We start from the raw sequence: 22,108 nt of genomic DNA, 5'->3' as shown, positions 1-22,108 counted from the left end.
CCGTTTCATCTAATTCAGTCAACAGCAAATCAGGTCTCTATGCTGCTCTCCTTTCTACCCCTGAAGAGTTCCGTGATCTCCTGTCCGAATATCCTGATGTCATCTCCTCCAAAGGTTTTTTTCACCACAGATCCAAGGCATCCAGTCCGCCACACCGTCCCCACATCGCCTGGCCCGCCAGTTTTTGCCAAAGCCCGCCTTCTTGACGCAGAAAAGCTGGAATCCGCAAGGAAGGAGTTTGCGGCCATGGAGTCTGCAGGGATAATCTTCCTCTCCGTGGGCGAGTCCCTTGCACATGGTAAAGAAGCCTGATGGTTCCTGGAGACCTTGCGGCGATTACCGCCGCCTGAATACTCAAACCGTTCCTGATAGATATCCCCTTCCTAATATTGCAGATTTCTCATCTCGACTTCATGGTTCCAAGGTATTCACTAAGCTGGACCTAACCAAGGGGTATTATCAAGTTCCAATGGCTCCTGGAGATGTGCCTAAGACTGCGGTGATCACCCCCTATGGCCTGTTCGAATGGTTGAGGATGTCGTTTGGTCTTAGAAACAGCAGATGCACCTTCCAAAGATTGATGAATCAGATTTTTCAAGGACTTCCTTACTGTTTTGTATGTGTGGATGACGTCCTAATCTCCAGCCCCGACCTCAGCTCTCACCTTGATTATGTTCAGACCATGCTTGATCTTCTCCGACTCCATGGACTCAGTATCAACCCTGACAAGTGTGTTTTTGCAGCTCCTGCAGTGGACTTCCTTGGTATGAGGGTTTCAGGTTCAGGATATATTCCCCTGACGAAGCACACCGAGATTATCTCCACCTTCCCTCGTCCAACAGACAAGAAGGGTTTACAGAGGTTTCTAGGGATACTCAATTTCTACAGAAGATTTATCAAGGCTGCAGCTGGTCTCCTACGTCCTTTAACTGAGGCTCTCAAAGGTAAATCTTCAACTCTAACCTGGGACCTAGAGATGAACCAATTGTCAACAGAGCAAGATTCAAACCCACATCAAGTCTCCCAACCAACCTATACCTGTTCCTGGACGGAGGTTTTCTCATCTCCATGTAGATCTAGTTGGCCCCTTACCTCAATCCTCTGGGTTTAAGTTTGTGGACAGAACAAGTGGATGGCCGGAAGCAATACCTCTCCAATCCACAACAGCAGAGGAATGTGCCAAGGTTTTACTCCAATCCTGGATTCCAACTAAGAACAGTTTCACAGTCCTTCCTCATCATTCTACAGTTCCGTCCCTGAAACCAGATGATATTCCTCCCAGTTTAGTTTCCTGTTCTCATGTGTTCATCAGAGAAGATACATCTAAGCCTCCGTTGTCTCCGCTTTACAAAGGACCTTATCTAGTGCTTTCCAAGTATTTTCAAGTCCAGATTGGTTCTAAATCCGACTCCATCTCCATGGACCGGCTCAAACCTGTTCTTTCTGATCGTCCTCTGGTTCCACAGTTGCCTCCCCGACGTGGAAAACCTCCATTGGCTCCGGCTCCGTTGGCTCCGGCTCTGTTGGCTCCGGCTCCGTTGGCTCCGGCTCCGTTGGCTCTGGCTCCGTTGGCTCCGGCTCCGTTGGCTCTGGCTCCCTCACCTCCAGCTCTGTTGGCTCCAACCTCTCCAGCACCTCTCCAGAGAGCCCAGAGAATGAAGAAGAGAGTTAGATTCTCACCTCAACAGCCTTCTCCTCTCCCAGTTCGACGGAACCCTCGAAGAGAAGTCCGAGATAAACATCGAGCTCTTCATCAACTGCATCTCCTCGATGCTGGGGGGACCCCTGTGGCGCCCCTGGATTCCTGGAATGCAGTACACAGCATATTCCATACTTCACATGTTATTGTTTAGATTATGACTGCATCTAGTATAAATACTGTTTTTGATAAATATATATTCAGTCAGTTTATTTGGTCTTATTCATTTGGTTTTATTCATCTGGTCTTATTCCTTTCGTCGCTACACCATCTCTCTACAGGATAGAATAAGGTATAGAGTATACTGAATAGCATGCTCTTTTCTCAAAAGTATTCTATAAACCAATATTGATACCATCTCTCTACAGGATAGAATAAGGTATAGGATATACTGAATATCATGCTCTTTTCTCCAAGGTGTCCTATAAACCAATATTGATACCATCTCTCTACAGGATAGAATAAGGTATAGAGTATACTGAATATCATGCTCTTTTCTCCAAGGTGTCCTATAAACCAATATTGATACCATCTCGCTACAGGATAGAATAAGGTAAAGAATATACTGAATATCATGCTCTTTTCCCCATGGTATTCTATAAACCAAAATTGATACCATCTCGTGTACAGGATAGAATAAGGTATAGAGTATACTGAATATCATGCTCTTTTCTCCAAGGTATCCTATAAACCAATATTGATACCATCTCTCTACATAGAATAAGGTATATAGTATCCTATAAATCCTGTTTTTACTCCAGGGCTTCCTGCTAAAAGTGAATACCCTCTCTACAGTGTAGAATACGGTAAAGAGTTTCCTATATCCCAAAATGCAAGAGGATCCTGTATCTAGCATGCTCTTTTCTCACGGGTATCATAGTACAGGAGAATATAGTATAGAATAAGGTATAGACCAGGGTATCCAAGAAACAAGAAAGTATCGTCTTTTGTAACCAAACAGATTTTTTTTCAGTCGAGAAAATACAACACTAGATACTCCACTGGACCCCTCCCAACCAAGCACTCAGTCCTACCCGGATTTCAACATTGAGATAAAAGATCTCTCCTCCGAAGACGGGTTGAGGAAGGACATGGAGCTAAATGCTAGAGCTGTTCTCTCAGAACTAATTAGGTATTATTATTTTTGTAGTTTGATAAATCATCTATGAAATACTTTGCTTGCCTTGGTGTTTTGTTTATTTGTTCCTTTGTATCCAGTACACGTCAAAACTACCATCCTGATCAGGCTCAACTTTGTTGTGACAACTTACATGACCCAAGGGAAGGTTTATAAAAGGTCAAAGGAACTGAGTCTTTGCCACAAACTCCAATTTTCTAATACCTATATCTCTGCAACCAGATGATGTAAACCTTTGATATTTCAACTTGGATTATTTGATCCATCAGAATTCATAGTTTGAATTTGAAATATCTAAGGTCTACGACATTGGGTTGCAATGATATAGGGATTAAAAAATCACAATATCGTTTTATCCCAATTTCGTAGACCTTAATATTGCAAACTATGAATTCTGTTAGATCAAATAATTATGTTTGAAATTTCCAAGGTTTACACCATCCGGTTATAGCTTATAGAGATTAGAAAATTGGAGTTTGTGGCAAAAACTCAATTCTTTTATCCTGAAAAACTGTCGACATTTATAATTTTAGAAAATCCACTAATTAAGGTTTCAGAAAAATCCACGAAAATTTTTAACTTTTAAACTTTTAAAGAGCGAAAGTTAAGCCAAAATGTTTAAAAGAAAAAGGACAGAAACCTTCCTGAAAGCCTAGTTGTTAGTATATTTCTATATATATAGATAGTTAATTTAATTTTAGAAATATATCCAAAGAAATGATAAATCGTGAAAAAGCTGCGAGACTATTAATGGTCTGGAGAGAGGTTCAATCTGGAGGCAAACTCAGGGTACAGGATACAGCTAATATTACAGGTATAAACTTAGAGTGGTCTGTACTCTGTAGTGTACATCTGATGTGATTATGACTATAATGTAACTATAATAAAATATGATATAAAAAATATATATTAGGGGATTGTACTCGGGATGAATGTATAATCTACTGTGAACCTTCCTGCCTATCTCTTTGTGAGATATTCTTCTCATGTGGCGGAGAGGATTCTCTTCAGGACCTTGAGATTCAAACCATTAGAGATTTATCTCAAGCTCTAGGTTCAATATCATATGTAGACACTTTAAATTCTCAAGAAGGGGATGATTCATTTGGTATACTTGCACTAGTTGACTAAAAGATGCTTCAATACTTAATAAAAATTTCAGAATAAAGAGATATAAACTGTCCTTGATATATCTCAAGTTCTAGGTTTCATATCATATATAGAGATAAATCTCTTCAGGATACAGAGATATGAACTATCCTTGATATATCTCAAGTTCTAGGTTTCATATATATATATGTATATACTTTGGTTGTTTGGGTGTCTGTCTGTTTGTTTCTTTGATATATCCAATAAACGTCAAAACGGCTGAACAGACGGGCCCAAATTTTGTGTGGGACCTCACGTGGCCCCAGAGAGGGTTTATTGATGATCAAAAATTCAAAAATATTCCTAAATCAAAATTCGATTATCATTTTATTTTTGAAAATTTTGAAAGTTATATTTTTGAAGATTTTAAAATCCACAAAAAATTTTTTAAATCAACGAACTTTGTTTGTTTTACAAAGAGAACATATTTACTATTGAAATAGAAGTTTGACACGAAGCGCCCTAAAAAAACCCCAATTTTTTTTAAAGAATGAATTAATCTGCTTCTTTTTTGCTACGAGATAAACTCATTCTTTTTTGCTGCAATGTTGAACTCCGTTCCGGTTATATCTAGATCTGGTTCATTTTTTCTTTTTATATCCTGAAACATATCTTGTATAGTGTGCATTGCTTGAGATTTATTGTTTCCCTTTATGAAATAAGCCTTATTTATGCCACAAATGCATGGTATACAGCTCATACAGTAGCATATATATAGACTATTCAAAACTTGAACAGTAAGAACTAGAAAAAGAGTTTTCACGTTCTTTTTTAAACGATGTTAAACTGTACCATCGTAAATCGTAAATGGTGCTCTTAAAATTTTTAAGTACCTTTAACTAAACCTAGAAATACGTTACACTTTACTGTCTCTTTAAATTAATCTAGGAATACGTTACACTTTACTGTCTCTTTAAATTAATCTAGGAATACATTACACTTTACCGTCCCTTTAAATTAGTCTAGGAATATGGTACACTTTACCGTCTCTTTCACTAAACCAAGAAATACGTTACACTTTATCGTTTCTTTAAATTAACCTAGAAATACGTCTACACTTTATGGTCCCTTTAACTTAACCTAGAAATACGTTTACACGTTATGGTCCCTTTAACTTAACCTAGAAATACGTTTACACTTAATTTATGGTCCATTTAACTTAACCTAGAAATACGCTTGCACTTACCGTCCCTTTAACTAAACCTAGAAATACATTACACTTTATCGTCTCTTTAAATTAATCTAGGAATACATTACACTTTACCGTCTCTTTAAATTAATCAAGGAATACGTTACAATTTACCGTCTCTTTAAATTAATCTAGGAATACATTACACTTTACAGTCCCTTTAAATTAATCTAAGAATATGTTACACTTTATCGTCTCTTTAAATTAATCTAGGAATACGTTACACTTTACAGTCTCTTTAAATTAATCTAGGAATATGTTACACTTTACAGTCCCTTTAAATTAATCTTGGAATACGTTACACTTTACCGTCTCTTTAAATTAATCTAGGAATACGTTACACTTTACCGTCTCTTTAAATTAACCTAGGAATACGTTACACTATACAGTCCCTTTAAATTAATCTAAGAATACTTTACAATTTACCGTCTCTTTAAATTAATCTAGGAATACGTTACACTTTATCGTCTCTTTAATTTAATCATAGGAATGCGTTACACTTTACAGTCCATTTAAATTAATCTAGGAATACGTTACACTTTATCGTCTCTTCAAATTAATTATAGGAATACGTTATACTTAACAGTCCCTTTAAATTAATCTAAATACGTTACACTTTACAGTCTCTTTAAATTAATTTAGGAATACGTTACACTTTACAGTCCCTTTAAATTAATCTAGGAATACGTTACTCTTTACAGTCCCTTTAAATTAATCTAAGAATGGGTTACACTTTACCGTCTCTTTAAATTAATCTAGTAATACGTTACACTTTACAGTCCCTTTAAATTAATCTAGAAATACGTTACATTTTACCGTCCCTACCCTTTAAATAAATTTAGAAAAACTTTAAACATTACAGTACCTTTTAATTCAATCCAAAGTACAGCTTTTATCTGGATCACGTGGATCTAACGGTTCTGTCAATATTTCAATCACAATTAGACCCATTAAACATATTTATTTTTGCATTTTTTTCTTTTATACTTTTTTGTTGGCATATGCATTTTGAATGAAAAAGTATAGAATAAACAAATCCGAACGTTTAAAAGATTCTTGAATTATAGAACAAAACACGTTTGATTTTAAATAGAAGGGATAGTTAGTCCGGGGTGTGGTGGCCGGGGGATATTAAAAAGCTTTAAAAAAACAAAGATTTTAAATGCTTTTAGCGCCAAAATACAAGTTTGGTTTGGTAAAGAATTTTACAATAAAAAACACGATACAAATACAAGGCTATCAATCATGGACCTGCAACTCATAACCCACAATATATGGGACTTTTATCATATTCATAACATTCTAACCAATTTTATATATATACATGTGTGTAAAATCTGAATCTGAATCAAAGATATATCATCAATATCATAATATTTACATTATTTGGAATCATTTCTTTCGAATATATTTGCTCAGCCGACATCATTACAATATGGAAAATATAAGAATTTATTTACCCGCATTCCATATAGGAGATATAGGGATACATATATATTTCATGGCGGATATAAATTGAGGTTTTATATTCCCTTCTAGAAATATATATCTTTCTATCTGTCTATCGTTCTTTCTTGCTGCATGGGGATATGTTGAAATTCACAGCTCATTTGGGCTTCTTTTCCCATACAAATCTTTCAAAAAATATGTTTTAACTCATACTATCTTCAAACTCAAATCTGATATTCCTGAAATCTTTTCAATCTGATATTTCAAGTTAAAAATGCTGCTGGATTAAGCAGTCAATTCGTTTTAAATATCCATGGTTTTCACCATCAGCTTGCATAGATATGGGGATTAAAACATTGAGTTTAAGCCAAGAAACCAGTTTCTTTGAATTTTTGTTCCTATCTTTTTTAACAATAGTTTTTTTTAATTTTAGTGTTTCAATTAAAATGAATTTTAGCGTGAAAGCCTTTGTACTTTTGGATTCACTGTGTTTGCAATTGCATGCATAAAGTTATTGTAAACAAATGTTATTTGTAGAAATATGATATATGAAAATCAGGAATAGTTTCATCTTTGCAAAACCTAACTCTGAACAGGAACACATTCATAAAAATAATCTAGAGAAAACTAAAAAATTTCTTGTTTGATGACAATTCAAAGATGTCTATAGTTTAATCCATAATTATCATAAATAATTTTTTTTACATTTTTATGAGACATTAAAAATAAAATATTTGCCGAAGCATTGTGATATGAATATTTAAATGTCATCATGTCACTTTTTATATTAAATATATTTGCAAAACTGCAGGTTTTCTAGTTTCTGAATTTGCACTGAGTTGGATTTTGCCAACACTGAGAAAAACTGACAGTGTGACAATCCAATACCAAAATGGAAATAGAAAAGTAAACAATGAATCCGCCATTTTGAATTAAAGATGTCGTCTTCATAAATTGATTATTTACAATTTTCTGTCAAACTTATTTTAACTTATTCACAACATATTCATTTTTCTGGTAGCTTTTTTAAAGGTACTGTAAGCGTTACCCTTCATGCAAAGATTGAAATGCCCGATTCACAACGGTACCCTCGAAACCTTTGTCTGAATAATGATGTGGAAGATGTTGTCGTTTTTCTAGATTTTCTAAATTGAAAAGTGTTTGAATCTGATATTTTATATTTGTATTCTTAGAGTAGAAATGCACAATTTAAACTTTAGACGAGAACCTACGGTTTAAAATAATAAGTATTTTAAATTATAAACATTGATATCTAATCATCTTGATATCTTGATCAGACAGTCTTCATTGCAGCCAGGGCCACTTGGAATTACGCTCACAGTCCCTTTTAATAAAAGATTAGCTTAAAACTATGTTGACAACTATGTGATTTGATTGAATGTGTAAACTGCTCAGTTTGAATGAAGAAGAGGTGAAATTCTTTGTTTGCTTGGATTGTTTATCCTTTAAGCTTCTCACAAACAACGTAACTCAAAACTACAGTCTTCTAGGTCAGACATTGTAAACATTTATCTTATTTTTTTTATTTCAGTCGAAAAAACAACTTGGCTAAGAAACCTTTTTTACAAAGATTGTTGGATCTTTCGTTTCTAATTTGAAACGAAATTTGTTTCAAAAGTGACGTACAAGTTTACATTTTGTGGTATAAAGGAAGGGAGTCTTTGCCACAAACTCTGATGTTTTAATCCCCCGTATCTTTGCATCCCAATATCGAAGATCTTAGATATTTTAAACTATGAATTCTGTTAAATAAAATATACAAAGGTTAATACCAACAGGTTGCAAAGATATAGAGATTAAAGAAATTTGTGGCCATGACTCAATTCCGTTGCACTGTTAGAGCATGGAGGTAAAGTGTCATGTTTACAACTACAAGACTAAAGAGTTTATAATGAACCCCTTGAAGTGCAATAATATATATACATGCGTATTCTATTACTAGACTACTACAGCAACGTGACTGCTGAGCAGATGAACCTCCTGGAGAACTCCAGCACTAAGCTCGATATCAAGCTCCTGGAGGAAAAAACATGCAGTAAACAAATATGCAGAAAACGATATGTCAGGTATACAGGGGGACCTTTAAATAATTATACTTTATTTCAAGATAGTGACTTTAAAAAAAAAATTTCCTAAAAGTTAAACTTTTTGATGCATCAGAAGGTTTTCAATCTCAGATGAAACCTTATTCAATAGATTGAATGCAACATCCTATAGCTTAAAAATGCGGTTAGAAGCAACATAATTGCTGAGTCCTTTAGTGCTAAAAATCTGTATACTCGAAAGAATTAACTAACATATAACTGAAAATATGAGCCGAAGAGATTAATGTAAGATAACAAACTCTCTTAAAAATTAAAAAAAAAAATTTTGCTTCATTTTCATCATTTTTGTTTTATACAAAATAAGTTAGCTGTTTATCTGCTGTTCGCCGATTTCTATGCCATGATAACCTAGGATCCTTTTGGACCGATATTTTAACCCCCATTTTCTCAAGATTTGTTTGAAACCTGTTTTAAAATTAGCTCAGTCTATATTTTCCATTTACAAAAACATGTTAGGGGTATTTTAACCCTAAACTTGTCATGTGTGGACAAGAGTTGAAATATCCTGTACATGAAAATTGAATTTCCATCTTTGAAATTACCCAAAACCTTATAAAGGGCTCAGCACAGACTACACAGACTGCTCATACACTCTACCTGGATAGGCTGAGCAGGCCTATAGTGTCCCGGCACGCCATGCTACGGTTCCATGAAATGTTTTTTGACTGACATCTTACGGCCACTTGTTGCATTCAGGGGTTAAGTTTTACGACTTTTAAATTAAAGAAATACTTCAATGAATATTGTCTATTTTTAAAGACTTTGCATTTCCTATTCAAAGGATCCTTAAATATCCCTGAATACAGATATCTCCTGATTGGTCGTGTACAATACTTGTACACAATAGAACATACTGTGGAAAATATATAACATGTACAGTGTATTTACTGTGAAGGAAGGAGGTGGACATAGAGTACACTCAACCCAGACGAGATTGTGAAACAACAAAAGAAGAATTTATTAAGAAAATAAAAACCAAGGTTAGTTTACATTTTCTTGACAAGTTATCCTTCCTCCCCTGTTTGAAATCTGTTTTCCTCCAGAGATGAGAATTTAAAAGCTTAAACCCGAGTAAAACCAGGACTTTGCGTCTGCTTAGACCCAAGTAAAGCTCAAGCCAAGACCTGGGTTTTGAATGGCCTTGAGTTTAGTAAGAACCAACCGTCGTAGGTTTTTCTCTCTTTAAGACTCGAGTCTTCCGCAGCTGATGATCGTAAATTTCTTAAAAATATTTATATTTGTACATTTAAAATCTCGGGAATTATTTGTGGTGTCAAATATATTAAACAAACATACTATGAAAATAATTTATCTTCATAAAGTTTGAATTTTCGAAACTTACATCTCCTTGTCACAGCTGATCTGACGGCATTCTGTCTGCTACAGAGAGAAAGCTTGCTCAACAGTCTCTCATTGGTCGAATCAGAACCAATCCTGACTTGGGTTCTATCTAAGTCCGAGTTTAGGTTTTACAAGGGTTTAAGCTTTTAAAATCTCGTCGCAGGATTTTATGGGTATGGTTGCGCGGAGCGAAAATTTGAGGCTTTTCTTTGCTTAATTGGGGGAAAAAAATTAATTTTATGGGAAATTATTTAATTTTCTCTACAAATATATATTTGTTTCCGTGCAGCATATATTTTTATCTTCTACAGTGGTCGGCGTTTATATCAATACAATAAAGACGACTTTTCTATTTAAGTTTTACAATTCCAAGTTTACAAGTAAACACAAGAGAGCTAGCTGTTAATTGAAAGCTTCTCTTTATTTCCATGTTCTTTTGTATCGATGCTGTTTGAAAGCTTGGTAGAAATCAAACATTAAAAATGATAGTCGTCTTCATTTTATTGATAAATACGACAACGATAGTACATGGTTTATGATTTAAGGTCTAATGCATGTACATTGTACACATGTTGTTTCTAGTTGAAGTTGAGAAAGCTGTGCTGGGAAACCATGTTTGGTCAGGAGCTGGTTAAATTAACCGTTATGGATACTGTCTTCTTAGGAATACCTTTATTTTATCTCTTCTAAGCATCATTTTGAAGCAAGGAGGAAGGGGGGGGGGTAAGGTTTGCTTGCATTTTATTACATTAGGGCAGTTTAGAATTAGTATTAAAGGGAGAGACTGGCTAGGTAACGGAGTTGAGCTGAGACTGCAGTTATATTATATAGAAAACTTTTAGTTTTTAGAATGCAACGCAAGGATTTCTATAATGAGTCTTTATCAACATCTATTAATCTCTATAGGTGCAACAAACTGTTGTTTTGAATTAATCATGGCAGCCTTTTATCGAAGAAACATCAAAAATTCTGCAAACAATATCCTAACTTTTTTTACTATCTAAGATATTGGGAAAAAAAGAATAATTTTGTCCAAGCCGGTAGTCTTAATATTTCACCGTCATCCTCTCAGGATTCCTAATAATAAACGTTATGAAGTTTATGAGACAGAATAAAGGATGATTCAGTGGTTTCCATTTTCATCGGAGATTTTCTCAGATCCATCTTTCTCAGGTTTCATCTTACAAAATTTTTTTTATTAAAGATATTTCAGAGCAAAGGTGTACCCAGGAGGATCAGCCCCACTGGAACAGTAAAAGTTATGACCGATTTCTATGGGGTTTTCAGGCTCAAACAGGAGCTAAGCCCCCCCCCCCTGAACAAATTAATGTGTACGCCCCTCTGTCTTTTTTTCCATCTTTCTGCACATTTGGAGCTGATTCCTACTTCAATACTTCAATTATAAACTCATTCTAGTTATATTTGGCTCAGTTTCAATCTTCATAACTACACAGCTAAACACTTGTCATAATTACTTTTGTAATTAGTAGTAACATTTACTTAAAGTTACACATTCCACGACTTATACAAGGTTACCCACTAAGGATGAGACTTAAGAGGCGATTGTACAGAATTTGTTAAATCCGTTTTCTTGCATTCAGAGCTCCTTGCTGGCCAAAACTGGTTTATTTCTTTGCTTAAACATGTAATAAACCACCAACATACTCAATTGAATGCAGAAACCAAAAATAAAGCTTCAAATCGGCAAATTTGTGGAGTTTTAAGTCGTCTTCACAGTCTCATTCTTTAAGGATAACCCTGTACATTTGCCATAACTTTGTTTATTTTTGCAGAGTATAATAAACTAATAGTTTGCCCCACACTAGCTGCTCCAGCCGCGGGCCCCATTGGCCTTACTTAACCTTGGATAATTCAAATTATCCGTAATTAATAGTAATTACGCCAAATTCACCTGTTATTGCAAGTGAAATCATTATGGCAAGTGTAAAACTTCAAACTTATGGTAAACGTATGTTATATCCAGGGGGGGGCTGGATCTTAGCTACCTCTCCGTGTGTAATAGCCATAGAGAATAGAATATATAGAGAGGAATTTACTAGAAAAAAGTGTAAAACGGCCATTTTGTTGTACTGTTTCCATACTGCAGGTGTACTTCACATATTTTTGCTATATAACCTGTTGGGCCCTGGAATATCATTTTATAGAAAATCTAAAATTATTGTTAAAAGAAAACCAAATTATGAAACAGGCTGGTTTCATAATTGACCAATGATCATTTCACATAGACTCTATGCCTTCCACTTTACAAACGATGATTTTCCGTTATAACTATAAATCAAATTTGATTCACCTAATTCATTATGAAGTTTATTTAACAGCTTTAAAAATTTCGAAATTGAAATTAATAGTCTAGGGAACATACTGTATTAATGTACTCTACTGCATATAATTTGTGAACATTTACATGATTTGTACACTTTGAACTCCCTTTCAGGCTGAAAGGGACTGAAAAAATTCATACCGAGAGATTCTTTTCTGATAAAGGATTATGGCCTATTAATACAGTACAAATATCCAATATGCAGTACGCTTTCGGAGTACAAGTGTATTGGGGAGGATTTGTATCTTGAATTTTACTCAGTTTTCTCAGAACAGTTTATTAATGATAAAATATTGCTCTGTAAAAGACTGTAAATGTAAATCTTCCTGTGAAAATGGAATCCTGCACACGATAAAGGAGTACTGAATTTTAATAGTTACATGGAAAACAAATTCTTCATATAAATATTTTCAGAAATCACCCCCGAATACTGTAATATACAGATTGACCTTTGGAAGTGAAGTACATGGCCTGTACAATTAGTAAAGGATTAGTGTACATCATAACTCTATATACAATGACCTCGTCGGTCATAACCCGTGTTAATTATTTTAAGTAAACGTAATTATGATAAATGTATTATGACGAATGAAACTGAGACGTTTTGTCTATAATGACGCTAAAAAACCACCTCTGAGCCCAAAATTTAAAAGAGTATCGTTAAACGAACCTTCAGAGTTTCCTTATAAGGATCTGAACATTTTTGTAAACTTTTATTTAAGAGATTCGAAAAAAATGGAGAATATGAATAAACTAAATGAAATAGTATTCCATCACAAAAATATTGATATTCACAAAACTGCCTAACTCCATTCGTGAAACCGTGGTTCTAAAACTGGTTTCACAACGCGCGATACCCTATCTTAAGTTTTGGGCTCTGATGACGCGTTTTCTGTACACTATCCATTTGGGTTTGTGTAAGGTATCTTAAATATAACTGAAAATTGCCTTAAAGGGAGTGACCGGCTATGTAAGGTACTTGAATTGTGTAAAGCTTCTTTCTGATTCATTTGAGACATATTAAACTTTCTGAAGATCTGTAAATCCTGAGTTTGAGCTTAAATTCGACAAATTCGACTTTGGGGGTGGATTCGTTTTCAGAATTATTTTTTTTAAATTACTAAATCCCGACAACGAAAAATAAAGTAAAACTTATACAGTAATCTAATTAGATGGTTAGGAACATATTTCTCAAAAGAAATTTGCAAAATAAATCAATACTAAAATCGATTATTTCGTTTTCATTATTATATTGAATTTATTATTTTCTTTGAATTTATTCGCAGATTTTTTCAAATTCTTCAAATGTCGTCTTTTCTATAATAATTCTAGAAAATCTGCAGAAAATCTTTGTGAATAATGAGAACTAGAATAATGAGAAAATAGAAACTAATAATTGAATAAGATTACTTATTTTCGATGATAAGATTAATTTTTATTTTCTCAACATGTTCCTATACATATAACGTCTGTAGTTTATTGTAGAACTTTTTTCATTTTATGTCGTCGTTATTTAATAATTTAAAAAACTAATTATGAAAACGAATCCACCCTCAAAGTACGAGTTTTGTACGTCGAATTTGGACTCAAACTCAGGATTTACAGATCTTTAAAAAATGTAATATGTCTCAAATGAATCCGAAAGAAGTTTTCCACAAAACTGCATACTCAGTTCAACTACCTTACATAGCCGGTCACTTTAAATTACCTTAAATAATAAGGATATCCATTATTCTGAATTATAAACATTATGAAATACCTTTTATAAACCTTTTCCACATAGATCCAGACCAATATGAAATATTAAATCAATTTTCAAGACTGGGTTCACTCAAACGTCTTTGATTGTATAACAATCTTATCATACATATGCATAGTAGAAGTAGGAACTTATAAATGAGATAGCGATAACCTACAAAGACTAAACTCTGTATCCTCCAGGATCATGAACTTGTGCTGGTTCTGGGACCTGGAGAAGGTATTCCCTGGATATCCACAGTTTGATGTGGCAGAGAACATTCTTCATCTAGGAACCATAGATCAACCTAAACTTGGAGATTAGGGATGGGGATTGTATTTTGTTCATTTTTAAACAAAGATTTTTTTACTTCTAAGAACCTCTTATAAGCATATTTCGAACATTTGAATTTGAGAAGGTAAATCAAAACTTCTAAAGTTTGCCAGTTTTTTTTTTAAGTTGGCGATTTTTTTGTCAAATTTATATTTCATCATAAATTTTAGGAGTAGTGTAAATACAATCTGTTTAAACGTATTCAATGTTTTCTATTCGTACTTGGGGATATTTACTACAACAAAGATGTATTCCAATTATTGCAAAAATATCAAAATATCAAATGCCAAATGATCAAATGCCTAATTTAATACTTGATATTACGTCTGTAGCCTCTTCAGGTATCATTGCAGAATGAGATAATAAGAGGAAGTATCTAAATATTTGCTTTGATTCGAAAAGACAATAATGTTAAAATAACTGAACATACTATTATAGAACTCTCTATCTGCATAAATATTAGGTAGATCATGTTCTGTTTAGTGAACAACCAAGGAATGATCTGGATGGGACTGTTCATGGCACCAGGTGATCATAAATATTTTTTAAAGGGACTGTCAACGTATTTTCGAGTGACCTGAGCTGAAAACTTCAGAAATTTGGATATCGAGATCAGCGCTTGATCTCCACTTTTGAATTCTTCTGAAGTCAAATTTTATCTTACGTTTATAACCAGAAAATTATCTAAACTGCAATCAACCAGGTGCCGATTGTAGAAACTGAACAGCCAATCAGAAGCCGAGAAATTTCAATGTTTTGGCGCGCCTGCAATCAATCAAAGCATTTTTATTGGTTCGAAAACATCAGAGATAACGAGCTTTCATCTCAGAATGGTTAATATCTTTACTCTATTAATAAACAACCCATGGTTTCCACAGAGAAGCTAAAAATTGACTGATATTTGTCCCATTTAAATTTTTAATAGAAATTTAATGAAAAGCTCAAAATATTTCACTGCTGTGAATCGATGATGAATTGATATTGATCTATGTAAAGTAAAAATCCCTGAAACTGAAATTTCTCAGATCTTCCTTAACCAATTTGCCTCAAATTTTGACCTGTAAAATAGTTAGAAACTCGGGAATGTTGCTGGCTTGGTTTAAAAATTCTAAATTGAGTAAGTTGACTTTTACAGAGAAAGTCTAGTTTCCAGGCAAAGCTAGGTTTCCAAAATATGATTTCATTTTAAGGTTTACCGTTGATAAACCTGGTAAAACTGTTTATCATCATGTATGTGAAAAGTATGTCTGTTATGGTAACTAATGCTCCGCATGAAACGGTGTTTAAAGCCTCCAGGTAAGTCAAAACCTCAGATATCTATAGATTATTTTGATGTTTGGAAACAGGGTGAGAAAATAAAATTAACTTTTATCAACAAGAATAAGTAATCTTATTGAGTTATCGATTTCTGTAATGTTTGATTGTTTGCAAACGTTTTCCGTAGATTTATTTCCTGGAATTTGTATTGAAAAGTTAACATTTGAAGAATTTGAAGAAATGTACAGACAAATTTATAAAGATGATAAGGAAATAATTGATTCTACCATTAATTTATTTTCAGATATACTTTCCTAAACAACAAGTAGCATTTTTGTTACATTTTTCAATCCTGCACTCTCCGTTCAAATTTGTTACCTCGCCAGTCTCTCCCTTTAAATTGATTTTCCCCTATTCTAGGTCTAACAACTTCTACCTGGTGTTGTTGTTGTTAATGTTGTTTCTGTGTACCCTGCCCGTAGCATTCACCTTGGTGTGGATTAAACCAAGCTGGCACTGTGGACCCTTCAGCCAATTTCATAGAATATATAAGGTGGGACACAAACATAGAATATATAAGGTGGGACACAAACATAGAATATCTAAGGTGGGACACAAACATAGAATATATAAGGTGGGGCACAAACATAGAATATATAAGATGGGACACAAACATAGAATATATAAGGTGGGACACAAACATAGAATATATATATAAGGTGGGACACAACCATAGAATATATCTGGTGGGACACAAACATAGAATATATCTGGTGGGACACAAACATAGAATATATAATGTAATGTTATATATGACAAGTTACCGATACTTACATTAAAATATTGTCTACTTGTGATATATTGCGGCAATTGACAACTGACAATCAAAGGATCCCAAAAACTGTCTCTAAATATTCAATATGTTTGTCAAGATATTAGCAGCCTTAAAAAATTTTAAGTCATGCTGGCCACCATTTTCTGTTGTACGTTTGCAATAAAAATATTCAACATTAAAGACAAACTTTAAGTGGACTTTCAACTATGTATACATGTAGAAGAGAGGATAACCGTGTTACAGGTTGAAACATATATTTTAGTCTTTTTTGATCTTGGTTTCTGAATTCTCTCACATGAGCAATTTTGAATCGACTTTTAAAAATAGTTTCTCATTTTTTGGGTTTAAGACGAAAACTTAATTGTAATTCTGACATTTTAGGTATTTACAGTTCGAGTTCTAGAAATACTTCCGGTAAAACTACATCCGGTTCTAGATTATATAACCTCTCCAGGTACTGTGTTCACAATAGATCTTGGGAAGTTGGGAGTTTTCACCACTAGAGATCAAAAATTTTCTCCAGGTGGAAAAACTGAGTTTATCTCAGTATCTCTCCGTCAATTCAAAAGTTTCCAGTTGATCTGAGTCAACCGAAGCCAAAGATTTATAAGTCAAAGTTTTGCCCTCTAGTTAGACCTAATTAGACAACTTTAAAATTCATGTAATTGTGTTTTAAACTCCGAATTTAGACATAAGATTTTAATAAATTTATTTGTAAGGTATAATAATCCCGACTCTGGTGCTTTGTATTCTAACAATCTGGTATCTGATCACACTATCCAAGATGTTGAGGTATTGTATTCTAACAATCTGGTATCTGATCACACTATCCAAGATGTTGAGGTATTGTATTCTAACAATCTGGTATCTGATCACACTATCCAAGATGTTGAGGTATTGTATTCTAACAATCTGGTATCTGATCACACTATCCAAGATGTTAAGGTATTGTATTCTAACAATCTGGTATCTTATCACACTATCCAAGATGTTAAGGTATTGTATTCTAACAATCTGGTATCTTATCACACTATCCAAGATGTTGAGGTATTGTATTCTGACAATCTGGTATCTGATCACACTATCCAAAATGTTAAGGTATTGTATTCTAACAATCTGGTATCTTATCACACTATCCAAGATGTTGAGGTATTGTATTCTGACAATCTAGTATCTGATCACACTATCCAAGATGTTAAGGTATTGAATTCTAACAATCTGGTATCTTATCACACTATCCAAGATGTTGAGGTATTCTGACAATCTAGTATCTGATCACACTATCCAAGATGTTAAGGTATTGAATTCTAACAATCTGGTATCTTATCACACTATCCAAGATGTTGAGGAATTACAACAGTAATATACAGGGTTATCCACAAAGAACTAGATTTCAAAGATGACTGTAAAGAATTTATCTAGGCCTTGGTCTTACATTCTTCATTCCCTTCAACTGTAAACTTGTTTCTTTTTTTGCTAAATCATTAAGTAAAAAAAGAAAAAATTTATTGTGATTTATGTGACACATGGTTTCATATCCATTTTTCAAGGGCTTTTAAAAATGTAAATTCGAGATAGTTATTGCAACTTTTTTAACATATTTTGTATCACTGACCGGCCTATTGACCATCCTGTAAATCACCCTATGCATTAAAAAAAGATTTTTTTATTTTTCCAAAAAAATACTTTTTCTTAAAGTGAAAGTGTCAAAAATGAGAGTAGTTGTTTACTATAAAAAGCAAAAGCAGAAACCAAAATTCAGCTCTAAGATCGTTTTATTTTAGAGTTTAAGGTTTAAGGAGTTGAACGATACCTAGACATCTATCTGATGTCTCGAGAAATTGACATAAACTTGTGTCAAAATTATACCAAAACGTATTTATGTCAGATATACGTCCGTATCATGTGACCAGAACTCCCTCCAATGGCAGTGGTCACGTGATACAGACGGAGACACGTGACAAAAATACTGCCATTGGTTGGAGTTCTGGTGACATGTTCCGGACGCATAAATAATATTATCAATTATATCTATTAAAAATGAAAAAGTTATTAAATTCAAATAATAATAGGAGCAAACTTGCGTTTCTCAGACTCCTCCATGAGATATCGTTGCGTATTTGTTGAATATGATCTGTTTAATGCTACAACTTTTATACAAAATTGCATATATATGAATTTCTCGAGACAGTAACATCAGATAGATGTCTTTTATGTATCTTTCTGCGCCTGAGATTGTCAGGTTTCATTCTATACCCCCTTTCATTTTTCCTTTACAGTCTCTTTAAGGTTGTCATTGAAGTCTAAATCGTTCTGTGTAACCCTGGAATAATGCAGAATGAAAGTCTTAATCTAATCTTTTTATACCAAGAAACGTTGCTAAAGAATTGTAATTTAATTTACCGGTTTCTTAGAATATATGGTCTTTGAGTTTTTTATAGATATTCAGGGATAGCTAAGTAACAGAGAGAGCAATGATGCCATAGAGAAAGACGACTTTTAAACCAAAATTATGACTTTAGATAGTCCAATAAGCCCGGGGAACAGAAATTGTTCAGTTTAGACCAGGGAGTAAGGAATAGAAGGGAGATATAACTGACGCGGTTCGCCCTACCATATGATTATACATGCTTTGCAGACGGTACTCCATTTGTATAAAAATATTCAGAATAGGTTATTGTATATACGCGGTAATTGTACATCAGACAAATACTTCATATACAAATGGAGTACTCGTCTGCAAAGCATGTATAATCAATCATATGGTAGGGCGAACCGCGTCAGTTATATCTCCCTTCTATTCCTTACTTCCTGGTTTAAACAGACCCATTTTACTTGATTTGTGATTTAATAAGTGTCTAGTAAAACTATTTGCTTTATAACAACATCAAATACACTAACGTATTGCTATAAAGTCGTCTTCCTATTTTGGAGTTTAATGGTTATGACTGTATGTTTAACAAAAAATGTCAAATCTTAAAGTGAGCAAAGCATTATTCTTTGAAAGTTGTCAATATTATTTACTAACCCATCTTCATGAATTGTGGTTTTCAGACATGTGAAATGGCTGAAAAAGAAATCGGTCATGTTAATTTTGACCTTACTTTTGTGCGTTCAAATTTAAACCATACTGTCATACAATTTGTTAACAAAAAATTTATTGAATAATATTTTGGCAAAGTCCATTTTACTTGATAAGTTAATTTGCAAACTACTGATACAAATGTTGCTTGATACAACAATAAATACACATAAGATTGCATAAATATCGTCTTCCGATTCTACAGATTTAAGGGTTTAGCCATATTAATAAATCCCAAACTAGAGAGAGTAATGACGACCTCAAGAACCAACTTCATCTAGAGAGAACAGAGGAGAGAAGGAAACTAACTGCTGCTGTTAACGTAAGAACAAAAATAATTTTACTCAGTTTTATTTATTGAATTATTTTTTTTCATTTTTATTCTTATTTTTTTCATAACGTACTTTTAACATCCCTATGAAAAGTTTGATTGAGTACAGAAATTCAGTTTAAAGAGTTTTTTAGAGTTTCAGATCAAGGTAAATTTCAAAATTTCAAGAGTTTTAAAGAGTTTCAGATCAAGGTAAATTTCAAGAGTTTGAAGAGCTTAGATCAAAATCAATTTCAAGAGTTTTAAAGAGTTTTAGATCAAGGTAAATTTCAAGAGTTTTAAAGAGTTTCAGATCAAAATCAATTTCAAGAGTTTTAAAGAGTTTCAGAGCAAGGTGAATTTTAAGAGTTTAAAAGAGTTTCAGATTGTCAAAATTAAAGAAATTCTTCAAAAATACATATTTTATTTTTCTAATTAAATTGTGAACATAAAGCAAAAACAAACAAAATTTCGTGGATTTTCAAAGTTTTCAAAAAGCGAATTTTGTTAGAGGCAAAATTTGAAAATTCGATCATCCATTAGCCTTCCCTGGGGTCACACGATGTCCCACACAAAATTTGGGCCCGATCAGTTCAGCCGTTTTGACGTTTTATGGATGACAGACAAACAAAGAAACAGACAGACAAGAAAGTATAAATATATAGATTCAGAAACTATGTTCCCACATTTATATTCAACTAATAACAAATATTAAGTTTCTCTATTTTAGAAGAAAGGCAAGGAATCTGTAAACTCCGAGCAGGGTGGAGTATCGGAAAGGTACATCTAACATGTGTTACATCTATCTCTTTACATTTCAGAATAGTTTTAGGTTTTAGGTTTAATATAGGATGATATATCCTTGTACCGGCCCGTCAGGCGTATCCTTGTACCTGCCCGTCTAACATATCCTTTTATTAGCCAATCTAGCTTATCCTTGTACCAGCCCATCTAGCCTATCCTTGTTCCAGCCCGTCTAAAAATTTCTTGAACCAGCCCGTCTATTGTATCCTTGTACCAGTCAAGGAGTATGAAATAGAAGGGGGAGATACAACTGACGCGGCACGCCCTACCAGATGAGTATCTGCTTTGCAGACAGTACTTCATTTGAATAAGAAATATTTTTCTGATGTACAGTACAGAGCGTCCCATGTCATATTAGATTATCTCCAAGCTTAAACGCCCAAATACAACAATAATACTCAAAAAAACTAGTATTTTTGGCAAGAAAACTCTTATATTAGCCTTATGAAAATGTTCAAAATAATTCATTCTTCTTAAATTTTCTGATTAGTCCCGAAAATCGAAATTTAGACCGACTGACGATCTAATATGATGTGGGACACCCTGTACAATTACCGCGTATACAATAACCTATTCTGAATATTTCTCATACAAATGGAGTACCCGTCTGAAAGCATGCATAATCATATGCTGTGGATAGAAAATAATCAAAGCATTACATTTCGTGGCCTAAGAGGTTGCGCAGTTGTAATGCAGTTTAAACCAGAACTTCGGAGGCATTCAACGAATTTAAAAAATGTCGTCTTGACAATTTTTCAATGGGTTTTATACTATTAGACCTAAATATCAGAAATTGTAAAAATAAAGAAATAGCCATGCAATGTGCGGGAACAGTTTTAAATAGCAAATATAATTATTTAATTAAAAAACTAAATATCTGCAGCAATCCTTTTTTAGTAAATTTAGAAGACAACTTTATACCTTCGCTTGATTTCTCCGAAGTTTTGGGTTAGTGCAGGGCTGGGAGAGAGATAGGGGTCTGGTTTTCTGTTGTTAATAAATATTTGTGTTGTAGATGGAAAAGTATCCTGAGTGCTGCAGTATCAAGATCAACTTCACAAACGGAGAAATCTGAACCTGGAGATACTGAGATTATCAAGGCCGGTATCCTCAGCTCCGACCAGAACCTGGATAAGGTTGGGAAGCAACCAGAACCCAGAGATTCAGATGAATTAGCACCCAAAGATTCTAAACCTATCCCGGTTAATCTTTACAATGAAAATAGTCCAAAATTGGTCAAAAAAGGTAAAAAAAATGATAGCGAAGCCTAGATCCACGCATTTATACTTAAGTAGCGGAGTACCAGGGGGGGGGGGG

The 22,108-nt window shown here is 33.8% G+C and overlaps 1 protein-coding gene across 1 annotated transcript in view; it reads left to right on the top strand.

Moving 5' to 3' along the window:
* The window catches only part of LOC111712724 (transmembrane channel-like protein 3), a 38,598-nt gene that overhangs the window by 14,512 nt on the left and 1,978 nt on the right, over nt 1–22,108 (top strand). The window contains exons 11-28 of the mRNA XM_023487423.1: nt 2,673–2,831; nt 3,539–3,651; nt 3,751–3,891; nt 7,184–7,220; nt 8,041–8,135; nt 8,588–8,711; nt 9,646–9,730; nt 10,674–10,755; nt 11,219–11,264; nt 14,374–14,462; nt 14,987–15,031; nt 15,694–15,799; nt 16,181–16,313; nt 16,977–17,049; nt 17,315–17,387; nt 19,921–19,999; nt 20,718–20,767; nt 21,807–22,036. Coding sequence (XP_023343191.1) covers nt 2,673–2,831; nt 3,539–3,651; nt 3,751–3,891; nt 7,184–7,220; nt 8,041–8,135; nt 8,588–8,711; nt 9,646–9,730; nt 10,674–10,755; nt 11,219–11,264; nt 14,374–14,462; nt 14,987–15,031; nt 15,694–15,799; nt 16,181–16,313; nt 16,977–17,049; nt 17,315–17,387; nt 19,921–19,999; nt 20,718–20,767; nt 21,807–22,036 — 1,760 coding nt within the window. The remainder of the gene's footprint in view (nt 1–2,672; nt 2,832–3,538; nt 3,652–3,750; nt 3,892–7,183; nt 7,221–8,040; nt 8,136–8,587; nt 8,712–9,645; nt 9,731–10,673; nt 10,756–11,218; nt 11,265–14,373; nt 14,463–14,986; nt 15,032–15,693; nt 15,800–16,180; nt 16,314–16,976; nt 17,050–17,314; nt 17,388–19,920; nt 20,000–20,717; nt 20,768–21,806; nt 22,037–22,108) is intronic.

Source organism: Eurytemora carolleeae, unplaced genomic scaffold (genome assembly GCF_000591075.1).
Source record: "Eurytemora carolleeae unplaced genomic scaffold, Eaff_2.0 scaffold1318, whole genome shotgun sequence".
Taxonomy (NCBI): Eukaryota; Metazoa; Arthropoda; class Copepoda; order Calanoida; family Temoridae; genus Eurytemora; species Eurytemora carolleeae.
Note: the sequence above shows the minus strand (reverse complement) of the source record. Positions and strands in the feature narration are given on the sequence as shown.